The 13,930-nt window shown below is 39.8% G+C and overlaps 1 protein-coding gene across 3 annotated transcripts in view; it reads left to right on the top strand.

Annotated features, from left to right (window-relative positions):
• LOC126254070 (germinal-center associated nuclear protein) overlaps positions 1-13,930 on the top strand; it is a 301,140-nt gene that overhangs the window by 271,602 nt on the left and 15,608 nt on the right. For all 3 annotated transcript variants that reach the window (XM_049955281.1, XM_049955282.1, XM_049955280.1), the window contains one exon: positions 7,236-7,442. In XM_049955281.1, the coding sequence (XP_049811238.1) occupies positions 7,236-7,442 (207 nt within the window). The remainder of the gene's footprint in view (positions 1-7,235; positions 7,443-13,930) is intronic.

Below are 13,930 nucleotides of genomic sequence, written 5' to 3'. Positions count from 1 at the left end.
TCCTGATGAGGCAACAGTTTGTTGCGAAAGCTTGAATTTTGTGTGTATATTTGTGTTTGTTTGTGTGTCTATCGACCTGCCAGCGCTTTTGTTTGGTAAGTCTCATCATCTTTCTTTTTATATATATATATATATATATATATATATATATATATATATATATATATATATATATATATATATATATATATATATATATAACAGAGGGAAACATTCCACGTGGAAAAAATATATCTAAAAAGAATATATCTAAAAAGAAAGATGATGAGACTTACCAAACAAAAGCGCTGGCAGGTCGATAGACACACAATCGAACACAAATATACACACAAAATTCAAGCTTTCGCAACAAACTGTTGCCTCATCAGGAAAGAGGGAAGGAGAGGGAAAGACGAAAGGATGTGGGTTTTAAGGGAGAGGGTAAGGAGTCATTCCAATCCCGGGAGCGGAAAGACTTACCTTCGGGGGAAAAAAGGACAGGTATACACTCGCACACACACACATATCCATCCACACATACAGACACAAGCAGACATATATATATATATATATATATATATATATATATATATATATATATATATATATATATATATAGCTCCTTCATGAAAAAGGTCTGTATCTGACATTTGAGAATTAATGATATTCATCGATATATTGCGTAGTTGTTAATCAGAAGGGAACTTCCGAAAGACTGGATACGAACCTGCATTTAATAATCCAAGAGCTCCATTACTTCTTCGGAAGGTTAAACTTCATCAAAGCCAAATATCCGCTTGATGTGAGGTTTCCCGACTGATTATACAACGCTCCCAAAATTACGAGGCATTTTATTTGTACAGATTAGCGGACTGCCGCAAAGCACGAGCCTGCAGAGAAGAAGAATCATCGCCTGATTTCATTTTAACAAGTAAAATTTCAGAATCATTTTGAGTGACTGAGCTATGACGGTGTTTCCTATCATGAATGATTGATTGCTCGAGCGAATTGAGAGCTACAGAATTACGTAGATAGGAAAAAAAATTACAATTCCTCTAAGCCTTGTGGGAATCGAGAAAGAGCATCAGCAATTATGTTCTGGTTTCATTTTATCTACACTATCTCAAACTCGAATTCTTGAAGACACATTCACCACCTGGCTATCCATCAGTGTAGTAATTTACAAGTTAACAAAATCAATAGGGACTGATAGTCACAGTATACTTTTGTTTGTTGACCCCAAAGGAAATTTCAAACTTTTTAAAGGACCAAATTACAACCAAGCCCTCCAACTCCTTAAATGAATATGAACGTTCAGGTTAGTATAAAGTGCAGCTGGTGAAGCTAATTACTTTAGGGGTGTTTGTAATTACTTTAGGGATGAGTTTTCCCCTCTTATTCTACCATTTGAAAAAGTCATGCACCCAAACTTTGAATAGATGTGTCGGTGCATAAACAAAAATCCTTCCTCATGTGTGGTTGAGATAAAACATTAGCATATATCTGGTAATAAATATGTAACCTGTTGCTTTTTTACGATTTATTCAACCATGAACATGTTTTCAAGCCACTGCAGGCTCATCATCAGATGGAGGTTTACAATAACATTATGTTGTGGACCAAGTGTAGCTAGATGCTGTGCTGGTGCCGCTGGCAGAAATGATGGAAATTTAGTAATCGGTGATGAAGCATTTACGGACCTGAAAGTTTTATATGTTTCAGGTACTTACAATGCATTGTGGTATGGTATACATACCAGATTGCTTCTTATAATGTACATTATTAAACTGTACACAAATAAACACAGTATGTAGCTACGCTTGGTTCTACAATGATCGATAGCATGTAAACATTCAACGTTTTTATAAAGAATATGGATATGGTAGGTATTACACTTCACTACATAATAGTCTGTGGCAAGAGATACATTGTATCATGGTACAAATATTACTAGTACAGATTTTACTTGTCAATAATTGTTGCTAGCTGCAGGAGTGTCTTTTATACTGGCAAAAAGTTTTTTAATATGGATTAATGGTTATACAGAAGGTAAAAACTAGAGTCTGATATTTAATACATAATTAAACATTTTTTGTAAGTTACAGAATACCATAGTCATTACATGCCAAGAAGAACAAGATTTATGCAGGAAGATGAATATGTGTTGTTATTGTCATTTTTGTTGTTCTGGTGTCCAGATATCCTGGAAATTCTGGAAGAAAAGGTTTTGTGTTGACTCAGTTTGTTCATCCAGAATATTTTGGGGTGATTTTAGTTTGTGGATATACATTTCTAATTGTTCAATGCGATCCATCTGTATTCCTTTCTCAGCAACATGTAGCACAGAACGATTGTACTGATATCACCAAGAGTGTGTTCATGATGAACAATATGTGATGCAATACTGGACTAATTTAAGTTTTCGAGCCGAAGGGCATCCATATGTTCTTTGTAGTGGGTTGCAAAATTTCTCCCTGTTTGGCCTATGCAGAAGCAAGCACAGGAGTGTGCGAGTTTGTAAAAGCCAGAATTTTTGTGCCAAACTCCAGTGAATTTATTATTGTGAACGATTTTATTTTGTAGTTTATTGTCAGTGTGGAAGGATATTTTTATGTTGCTTGGTCTGAAAATATTTGCTAGTTTATATGACACTTTGCCAAGGAATGAAAGACAGACAAATTTTGGTATTTCTTCTTGGTTTGTAATGGTGATGGTGGATGCTTGAGTTTACTTTGGATTTTTTCAACTAGGGTGTTTATCAGAGAGGCATTATAACCATTCTTTTGGACTATAGATATAAGTATGTTCATTTCTTTACATGCATGTTCTACACTGATAGGGGTGTGGAGTATACGGTTTACAGATGACCTGAAGAAAGCAGTTTTATGTTTGTCTAGGTGGCATGAGGTATTGTTAATGGCAGTATCACTGGTAGTGGGTTTTCTATATATTTGGAAGGTATACTTGTTATTGTGAGTGGAGATAGTCATGACAAGGACGTTAATTCCTTCAGTGGTCTGGTGTTCAACTATGAATTTGATATTTGGTTGCATTTTATTCATTTCATCTGCTAGGTTATTTAGTTCTTCTTTTGCACCATTGAAGAGTATTATTGTGTCATCTACATATCTTTTATAATACAGAATTTTGTCAGTAAATTGTGGATCTGTTAAGAAGAAATCTTGTTCCAGATTAAGTATAAATATCTCAGCAGGCAAGCCTGCAAGGCTGTTACCCATTGCCAGACCATTGTTTTGCATGTAAAATTTGCCATTGAATGAAAAATTGTTGTGTGAGAGGACTAATTCAAGCAATGTCATGAGTTCAAAAATTTCTGCATTGCTTAGCTTTTCGTATTTGATTATTCTTTTATGTTATTGTGAGAGTGTCTTTTCAGGGGATATTGGTGTAGAGGTTTACTATGTCAAAGGAGGCAAATGTTGCTGTGTTTGGCACTATTAGAGCTTTAATGTTGTTGATTAACTCAAAATTATTGTTAATTGAAAAGCTCACCGTGAACACACAGTTAGTGATATCAGTGGCGATCTTTCTGTGCTACACATTACTGGGAAAGGAATACAGATGGACCTCATTGAAAAACATTTACTGAAACGTAAAATCTGTACTAGTAATATTTGCACCATAATGTAATATATCTCTTGCCAAAGATTATTATGTAGTAAAGTGTAATATTACCATATCCATATTCTTTGTAAAAACATCGAATGTTTACATTCTGTGAATCATTGTGGGACCAAATGTAGCTAAATAATGTGTTTATTTGTGTACATAGCTTAATACATACTTTATAAGAAGCAATCTGATATGTATACCACAAGGAAGTGCCCTGTAAGTACCTGAAACATGAAAAACTTTCAGGTTCGTAAATATTTCATCACCGATTACTAAATTTCTGTCATTTCTGCCAGCACCACCAGCACAGCATCTAGCTACACTTGGTCCACAACATAAGGTTCTTGTAAACCTCCATCTGATGATGAGCCTGCAGTGGCCTGAAAACATGTTCATGGTTGAATAAATCGTAAAAAAGCGACAGGTTGCATATTTATTACCAGATAAACGCCAGTTTAAACCACAGTCGCAGTTCACCATCCGCAATGGATATACTAAAATAGTAGCATTTAATAAGGCTTGCTTTATGTTCTCAAAATTGGCTTGACATTGCTTGTCCCATAACCAAGGTATATTTTTCTGGAGGGGATTGAGTAAAGCATCACTGTTCATAAGTTGGTTAGGTATGAGTTCCCAAAAAATGAGACTAGGGGTAAGTATGCCTTCAATTGCCACTTGTTTTGTGGAACAGGACAGTTCCTAATGGCATCAAGTTTTTTTAGGATCTGGCAGTATGTCTTCTGACGAGATTATGTGCCCTAAAAATTTTACCTTGTCTTGTGCGAAATTAAATTTCCTGAGATTTGCTGTTACTCCATGTTCGGAAAAGCAGTTCAATACTTGTTCAATTAATCTTAGGCATTCTACCCAAGTGGGTGAGGTGACTAAAAGGTTATCCAAGTATACTGTTACCTTACTCAAAAGTTCGGGTCCTAGTACTTTGTCCAGAGCAGAGGGTAAATACACCTTCACTTATGTTCAATCCAAACAGTAATACTTGAAATTCTAAGTTCCTTCCTCTACATACAAAGGCAGTATACTTCCGACTTTCTTCACGTAGTTTTATTTGCCTATAAGAGAACCGGAGATCGTTTGTAGTAAGAAATTTAGCATCGTGGAAATTCATAAGCTGTTCCTATATAAATTGTCGGGATGTGTTTGTACTGGTACAATGATCTTCTTAATGTTAGGTGCGTCAAGGACCAAGCGCACCTTGCCATCTGGCCTACTCATGGCCAAAATAGGACTACAATAACGGGAAAATGATGGTTGTGTAATGCCCCATTCAAGCTTCCTGTTAATCTCTTTTCTTACTGTTTCTCTCATTGTCCATGGTATAGGGTATGAAGTAGAACAAAAAGTTTCATGAGGGCGTACTTCCATTTTGTACACACAGTCCATAATTATTTTGTTGTTGTTGTTGTTTTCAGTCCTGAGACTGGTTTGATCCAGCTCTCCATGCTACTCTACCCTGTGCAAGCTTCTTCATCTCCCAGTACTTACTGCAACCTACATCCTTCTGAATCTGCTTAGTGTATTCATCTCTTGGTCTCCCTCTACTATTTTTACCCTCCATGCTGCCCTCCAATGCTAAATTTGTGATCCCCTCATGCCTCAGAACATGTCCTACCAACCGGTCCCTTCTTCTTGTCAAGTTGTGCCACAAACTCCTCTTCTCCCCAATTCTATTCAATACCTCCTCATTAGTTATGTGATCTACCCATCTAATCTTCAGCATTCTTCTGTAGCACCACATTTCGAAAGCTTCTATTCTCTTCTTGTCCAAACTATTTATCATCCATGTTTCACTTCCATACATGGCTACACGCCATACAAATACTTTCAGAAACGACTTCCTTACACTTAAATCTATACTCGATGTTAACAAATTTCTCTTCTTCAGAAACGCTTTCCTTGCCATTGCCAGTCTACATTTTATATCCTCTCTACTTCGACCATCATCAGTTACTTTGCTCCCCAAATAGCAAAACTCCTTTACTACTTTAAGTGTCTCATTTCCTAATCTAATTCCCTCAGCATCACCCGACTTAATTCGACTACATTCCATTATCCTCGTTTTGCTTTTGTTGATGTTCATCTTATATCCTCCTTTAAAGACACTGTCCATTCTGTTCAACTGCTGTCCCTGACAGAATTACAATGTCATCGGCGAACCTCATCATATCTATGTTTGGCTCAACATACGCTTGTGAATGACTGTTTTCTGTAATGAAGAGAGTAAAAACTGCAGGAATGTCCCAGATATATGACCCAACACTTAAGAGTAGTCTCCTCACTAGCCAGTGTTTTGTGCACAGTGCTTCATGTAAGCTGCTTGCCCAGCATTGTCCACCTGTGATGTTGCGCATGCGTGTGCAAGCTGTTTACTCACTCCTGCACACCAATGCCCTTGGGAACCCACTGCTCACAGCTGAGCTTTCTAGCTGGAACAGCCTACTCTACACTATGCGCATTTATCTACAAGTGTGTTTATCTGCTGAACTACATAAACTCTAAAACACAAATACTCACAGTTTAGAAAAGCAGAAACTGAAAATTAATTTGACTTCAAGACAAGTGACATAATCTGTTTGGGCAGGCATTTTCCAATGTGATTCCTCAAGGGCAAAAATGAATATTACAGGAGTCCTCGCTTTCATCATTTAATTAAGAAAAAATTGTAATGTTAAAAGATCATAATGTTCTGTTTGACTTCCTTAACTTTTGTTTTCATTTTTGCCACAGTAACATATTTTTTCACAAAAGGTATCTGTTTTACAGTCTTCGTGTGCCATATTCAAATAACAGTACAGTGGGGGGAAAAAAATAAAAATTTTTGAGGGAAATTTCTTTAAAAAAGTATGAAATAAGCATTTTTTTTAAAAATTTTGTGTCTAATTTTCTTGAGGACTTCAAACATGATTTTATCATTGCCCTTTGCAAGCCTATAGTACATACTGGGTGGTCAGGAAGAGCCTGAAAAACTTAAGAGTGTTGTAGGGTAGGCTGAGCTGAGAAATTATTGTTAAGAAAAAAAAATCAATATGTTGTACTCTTTCCAAGTTAACTGGCACTGAAGTTAGTCAATCAGACCACTGCGTGCGAAAATTCAAGTGGCCCACCAAATACAAATAGTGTCAGTTGGTTCTCAAAGTGTAGATGATAGTGCACAAGACTGCTAAGCCTCTGGCTTAGGTTTGATTCTAACTACCGTTCTGTGTCCTATTTTTGTATCACTCTCATGTTTGTTTTAAGGAAACCAAATGAAAACATTTCGCGACACTGCCTGTGACTGGCGAACTGCTGGAAATTGCACACTAATTAACTCAGAAATGTCACAATGTATCAAATTTTTTTCATAACAGTTATTTCTCAGCATAACCTATGCTATAAAACCCGTACAAGTTTTTTGCACTGTTTCTCACCACCCTGTGTATTGCATAATACTGCTAATTTTTATCAGCAGCAGCTAAATAACTACATTTCAAGTAAAAATTGGTGTTTCTGTGTGGTAATCTAGGAACATTTTTTGATCTTCCAGTTAATTCTGATCTTCCAGTTAATTCTGATCATTAATCAATGACACTATTATCACATCTGATTTTTTTTTTTTTTTTTCCCAGGTCGTATTGACATTTTATGTCACACTGTCTCACCAAAATCTGACTGTGAAGGAATCACTTCTTCACCCAGGTCATTCCAGTCACAGAGGAAACTGAAACGTAGCAGGAATGCTGTTGATGCAGCTGCATTGCTAGCCTCAGAATTAAAGATACTTTCATCACGACAGGAAAAAATATTGGAGGACCTAGAAAGAAGTATTGAAGAAGGTATATCCATTTTTTAGTTTTATGAAAACTTAATCTATATAACTAAGCTGCAAAATAATGAATATTATGTTTTTACCATTTGTTCAATTTATTACCAGCTAAATCACGTTAATTGCATGGTATGTGTAAATATAACAAAAATTTTTTTATAAAAATAAAATGTATGAATTTTCTCTCTCTCGTGCGCACACACACTTTATTGTTTATGTGGTGTGGGTGGACGGGGAGGGGGGGGGTTACAAGTCATTATGTTTCAGACATAGGGATCTTAACCAAATTGTTGTACCATCATTTGTTTGCAACTAATGCAAATGAAAAATTATTGATGTGAAGAAACTTTGTTTTATCATTCTTTTACATAATATTCCTTCAAGTATTCTAAGTGCACTATTATTATCTGAAGATGTGTTCTAACAGTTTTAGAATTTTTCATACCTCATTAAATTTTTCTCCTACTTCATTTTTATTCGCTCCAGTATATCATCTTTCATGTTTATTTTGTGCTTTGTTAGTACAATTAAATTTTGTGGCGATCTTTTATAAATGATCGTACTGTATGTTTATATTTACGTAGTGGTACAAACCTTCACATGGTTCTGTCCAAGATTTCTGATAATCCTCTTCCTAGCTCTGTCCTATAGTCTGACATTGATAAGTACATTTGCATATTTGATCCTTCCCATCACCTCCTGCTTCAATGTATTTCACAATTAAAATTGAGAAAATACAGCAATAATAATTTAGCCACAGAACAGCAACTGTTACACTCTGGTGCCAGAACACTAAGAATACATCTTAAGATTTCTTTGTGTTTCATTAATGCTGATATCAGTTTCTGTGTTACGTGTTTCTATACATGATGCTAGTGAGAGATGTGAATGCTATCAAGCTATATTAGTTTTTCTTAAATTTAAGTACTTTGTTGAGATTAGAATGAAATGCTTCAAAATTCGAGAGAAGAAAATTAATGTAATAATTTGTAAGTAGTTAAAGAGAAAAATGTACATATTGCGCAGTTTAGAAATTGTAATTACAAAAAGGGAGTAAGCAAGGCTGGAAAAATACTGACTGCTACAAGAATTACAAGAAGGCAATAAACAAGACTGGAAAAATACTGATGCTTCAACTTCTGGAGCCAAAGCCTTGTTTTGACATTAATAATAAAATCAGAATAAGTTGGGAAATAATTATGAGAAGAGGGAGAATCCATGTCACAAGAAGAGTGAAAATCCAAAATATTCACAGGAGGTTTGTAAAAAAAAGTGAGAAACGTAAGACAATTAAATTTGAAAAATGTTACATTACCACTGTGAGGTGCTGGTAAAATACTTTGTTTACATAATGAGTTTCAGTTGTCCAATTGTTATCAGGTCCATAAAAGTATTCACAGGCTCATGTTACGTGAAATATAAAATCATTATCATCAGGTGATGAAACCATGAATTATGCAGGTGATGAAACCATGAATTATGCACTGTTCTCATATTGTAATATAAACTACCACATCAGTTTATAAGAACTGCGATTATGTTAAAATTGTAATTGGCATTAACACTGTGAACAGATTAATACTACCATTATCACTAGACAAAATGATTTTATAGGTCACCTAACATGACGCTATAAATGCTTTTATGAACCTGATTGATAGTCACACAACTGAAACTGAATGTGCAAATAAAATATTTCATCAGTAGCTCAAGGCAGTAACTTGCCATTTTTCAAACGCACAGGAAGTGAGACACCACCTTTTGAAAATATATTTGATAATTAACTATTACAGTGAAGACTGATACCTATTACAAAAGCTACTGTGACTTGGAAAGGTGCAACAGTGCTAAGAGAGAGAGAGAGAGAGAGAGAGAATCATGAAGAAGAAAAGTGTGATAAACGAGAGGAGGAGAAGAAATTGAGGGAGAGTCACAAGAGGAGAAACAGAATAGTGTGACAGTTTCCAGAGGAATACAGTATTCTCTATAATTTGTTCTTTTTTGTTTGTTTATGGGCTCAATGCATCAGAATGAACAGGCATAAGAGGTGTCTGGGATAACCATGTTCATACTTTCAGTGTTACTAACATATGTGACAAAATAAGGTGATGAATCAATGAGAGCCTCAATACCGTGGTTGTTGAATGTGATTTATTGATTCCTAGCATTGTGTTTTGAGTATTTGGAGATTACATTCATTTCAATTTAAACAAATTATTGAAGCATACAATATATCTGTAGGTCAGTTTCAAATCAATCATTGCTCCAAATGAAGAACAAACACAGTCGCCAGTTGTTAAGTTGTCAGCATTGTATGATTGAGGTGGCACGTGCTCACACTGCTCCTACCTCCTCCCTCTGGCAGTCTGTGCAGAAGATTGGAGCGAATGTCCTGTGCTTCTTGCATTTTTCCTTGAAATATGAAAAATAGTTAACAAGTATGTCTCCTTGACATATTTAGCCATGTAATACTGACGAAACAGAGATACAGTAATGATTAAAGGTATAGTGATTCATTATTTCATGGAAGACTATCAGGTGTAATTATATACTTCTCTATCAGCTTTTTACTGTTTTTAATGGCACTGTTGTCGCTTGTACCAGTAAATATGTAATTTTATAGTGACTGGCTTCAAGCACAGCACATCCAAAGCATGCGTTTCATCTTCTCGTATATAAATTAAAGATATTGCTACAACAAACAATGTAAAATCCATAATGGAATAATGACAATATTATGAAAAGGATAGTTGCTACTCACCATATAGTGGAGAGGCTGAGTCACAGCAGCTGGCAAACAAAGCTTTTGGCCAAACAAACCTTCATCAGAATAGACAACAAGCATGCACACACACACACACACACACACGCCCGCGCGCGTGCGTGTGCGTGTGCGTGTGTGTGTGTGTTGTCTATTCTGATGGAGGCCTGTTCAGTCAAAAGCTTTGTTTGACAGTCTTTTTGCTGTGGCCATCTGTGACTCAGCATCCCCGTTATATGGTTTTGATTTATCTGTATGTTGGTAGCCAGGAAATCCAACATCTGGTCTGGCTGCCTATTTGTTCTAGCTTATTTAGCCTTACCCAAGGTGCACGTGTAGTACCCGAGTGCACATTGCAGTATTCCACTATGGACACGAGCTAGTTTACACCCTGCGACCAGGTACTGGCCCTAACAACTTTCATATAGGCTGGCTTCCGAGGAAACATGAAAGCATCTGTCACTTTCATATACCTAACTGTGGCATATGACACAGTCTGGAGAGAAGGGATGATATAGAAATTACTAAAAACAATCTGATGCCGAAAAACTGTAACTCTCATCAGCACCACAATAAATAATAGATATTTCTACCTTCGCTTGGGAGAAAATGTGAGTAAGGAGAGGAAATTAAGTAATGGTCTACCGCAGCACTCCATCTTAGCCCCCTCATTGTTCAATCTATATATCTCCGATCTACCCAATACCAGGTCAACAAAATTCTGTTATGCTGACGATATCACTCTTGCTTGTTGAACCAAGGATCTTGGATGAGCGGAGACAATCCTCACAGAAGATCTAGCCATTATGAGCGCCTATTTCAGAAAGTGGCTACTTAAACCCAGTACAAGTAAAACTGAAGTACATACTTTCCATCTGACAACCAAACAAGCTCAGAATGAAACTTAACGAAAACACTCTTTGCCATAACAAGTACCCTAAGTACCTTGGTGTCACCATTGACCACACCCTTTCATAAAGAAAACATCTTGAAAGTACTGCTGCCAAGATAAAAACTCGTAACAATATTATTCAAAAAGTTGTGTGGAATGGCATGGTAAGCTTCAGCAGAAACCTTCCGCACATCATCCATTGCGCTGGTCTTCTCAGAAGCCGAGTATTGTGCCCCGGTGTGGCTAAACAGCTGCCACATCAACTTGATCGACGTCCAATTGAATCAGTTAATAACACCGACTTATTGGCTCCCTCTGCTGAGCAACATCTATCCACTAGCAACCTGCAGAAACGAGGCCTTGCTTGGGGAATACTGCAGGCTACAGGAGAACCTGGGATTACCCATACAGGAAGACACACCAAGTGTTATAACCTTTAATCACTAATAATTTGCGTGGATATGCAAAGGTAGAAACACTAGCAGGTTACATACTACTAACTCCGTATCTGTCATTCGACTGCCGTGCGGTGAATTGCGTCCGGCGCCGTTCATAGCCAGATGGCGCTCCCGCACTCGGCCGAGCTGCGGAGCGCCTCTATCGCCGTGTTCGCGTACTGACGTAGCGGCAATTTTAAATGTCGTGGCACTGTCACAACACTTTTCCCCCCTTGAAAAAAAAAACACTCACTTCCTTGGAGACACTGACAGTGCGGAGACATCCATGGCCTCTTGGGAGGCCCCGAGAAGATCCCGCGGAGAAATACGAGAGTATGGTCGAAAATGTCCAGGACGGAAGCTTGCGCGTGGAACGTGCCTCCTGGACGAGATGATGGGTGAAAACTCCGGAGCAGCATCCATAGGTGTCGTGGACCTGGGGGTGTGCTCCAGCGAGATGGGTCCCGGAGAAGGCGGCATCGCAACTGGGGCCGGTTCCGGCGTACTCGGAAGTGGTAGCGACGTCGGCTGCAGCAGCACGCCCGGAAGATCAGCAGCAGCGACAGGACTGGCTTCTCGGGCTGGTAGAGACGAAAGAAGGGGCGGTGGCACCGGCATGGCCAACACTCGTGGGCGCATCTGGTCGTAATGACGAACAACCATGCCGTCGTCCGTACGTATTTCACAAAGCCGGTGGCCGCGAAGAGCCTGGATCACCCCTGGAATCCATTTAGGGCGAGATCCATACCCCCGTGCCCACACGTCGGCGCCCACTGGGTATTTTCCCGCACTAGGGGACACAGTACAAGGCCTGACAGGGTGAAGCAGGTGCAGTAGAGTGCGCGGTTGGCGGCCATGCAAGAGTTCAGCAGGGCTGCGATCACCCAGAGGCGTGAAGCGATAAGAACTCAGAAATTGCAACAGAGCGTCATATGTCGAAAAATCACTAAGGAATTTTTTCATTTGGCTTTTGAAAATGCGGATAAGGCGCTCGACTTCCCTATTCGATTGCGGATGGAAGGGCGGTGCTGTAACATGATGAATCCCTTGTCCAGTACAAAATCACGGAAGGCCTGCGAAGAGAACTGAGGGCCATTGTCCGTGACAATCGTGGATGGAAGACCTTCTAGCGCAAAGATTTTGGACAAAGCCAGCGTCGTCGTCGCAGTGGTGGGCGACGGACATCGAATAACAAACGGAAACTTCGAGAAGGCGTCAATCAACAGTAGCCAATAAGTGCCGAGGAAGGGGCCGGCAAAGACAGCGTGCACCCGTTCCCACGGCTGCGCCGGATCAGGCCACGGAGAGGGCATAGTACGAGGTGCAGCCAGTTGAACACACTGATCACACGCAGCGACCATGTGGGCGATGTCCGAGTCAATACCGGGCCAATAAACGTGCCTGCGGGCCAGGGACTTAGTCCGAGAAATCCCCCAATGGCCTTCATGCAATAGTTTGAGAACAGCTTTGCGAAGAGGGGCTGGCACCACGACCCGTGGAGATGCGCCATCCGTGACCAGAGGAACAACACCCTCACAAACAGACAGACGAAGGCGCAAGGCATGGTAGTTGCGAAGGGGATCCGATGCCCGGCCCTTGGTCCTGTCCGGCCAACCCCGTTGAACAAAACCGATCACCTGACACAGGACCGGGTCCCGCGCAGTAGCCGACGTGACCTGCGAACCTGTAAGTGGAAAACACTTGACCGCACGACGTTCTTCCTCATCAATGTGGAAACACAGTAGTTCATCTCGATCGAAAACCGGGTCGGGGCCCATCGGCAAACGCGACAACGCGTCAGCGTTGGCGTGCTGGGCCGTGAGGCGATAGTGCATCTCATAGTGAAAACGAGACAAGTATAAGGCCCAACGTTGCAGGCGGTGAGCTGCCTTATCCGGAAGCAACGCCGAGGGGCTGAACAGAGAGACCGGCGGCTTGTGGTCAGTGATGAGGTGAAACTTAGAACCATACAAAAAAACGCTGAACCTTTTTAGAGCATAAATAATAGCGAGCGCCTCCTTTTCGATTTGAGAGTAACGCCGTTGGGCATCGTTGAGGGTCTTGGAAGCGTAGGCGATGGGTCGTTCCGACCCATCCTCATACCGATGGGCGAGAACGGCCCCTAGGCCATACTGTGACGCGTCAGTCGCCAGAGCCAAGTGCTGACCCGGACGGAATGTGGCAAGACAAGGCGCTGACTGCAAATGAGCCTTCAGGCAGACAAAAGCCTGCTCACACTCGTCGGACCAACAGAAAGGAACATTTTTGCGTAACAGCTGATGCAGAGGATGAGCCACTGCCGCCGCAGATGGAATGAATTTGTGATAATAAGCAACCTTGCCGAGAAACGCCTGAAGTTCTTTGACCGTAGGCGGCCGGGGTAGAGCGGTAATGGCCACAACGTGCTG

Source organism: Schistocerca nitens, chromosome 1 (assembly GCF_023898315.1).
Source record: "Schistocerca nitens isolate TAMUIC-IGC-003100 chromosome 1, iqSchNite1.1, whole genome shotgun sequence".
Taxonomy (NCBI): domain Eukaryota; kingdom Metazoa; phylum Arthropoda; class Insecta; order Orthoptera; family Acrididae; genus Schistocerca; species Schistocerca nitens.
This window is presented reverse-complemented; position numbering and strand designations above follow the sequence as displayed.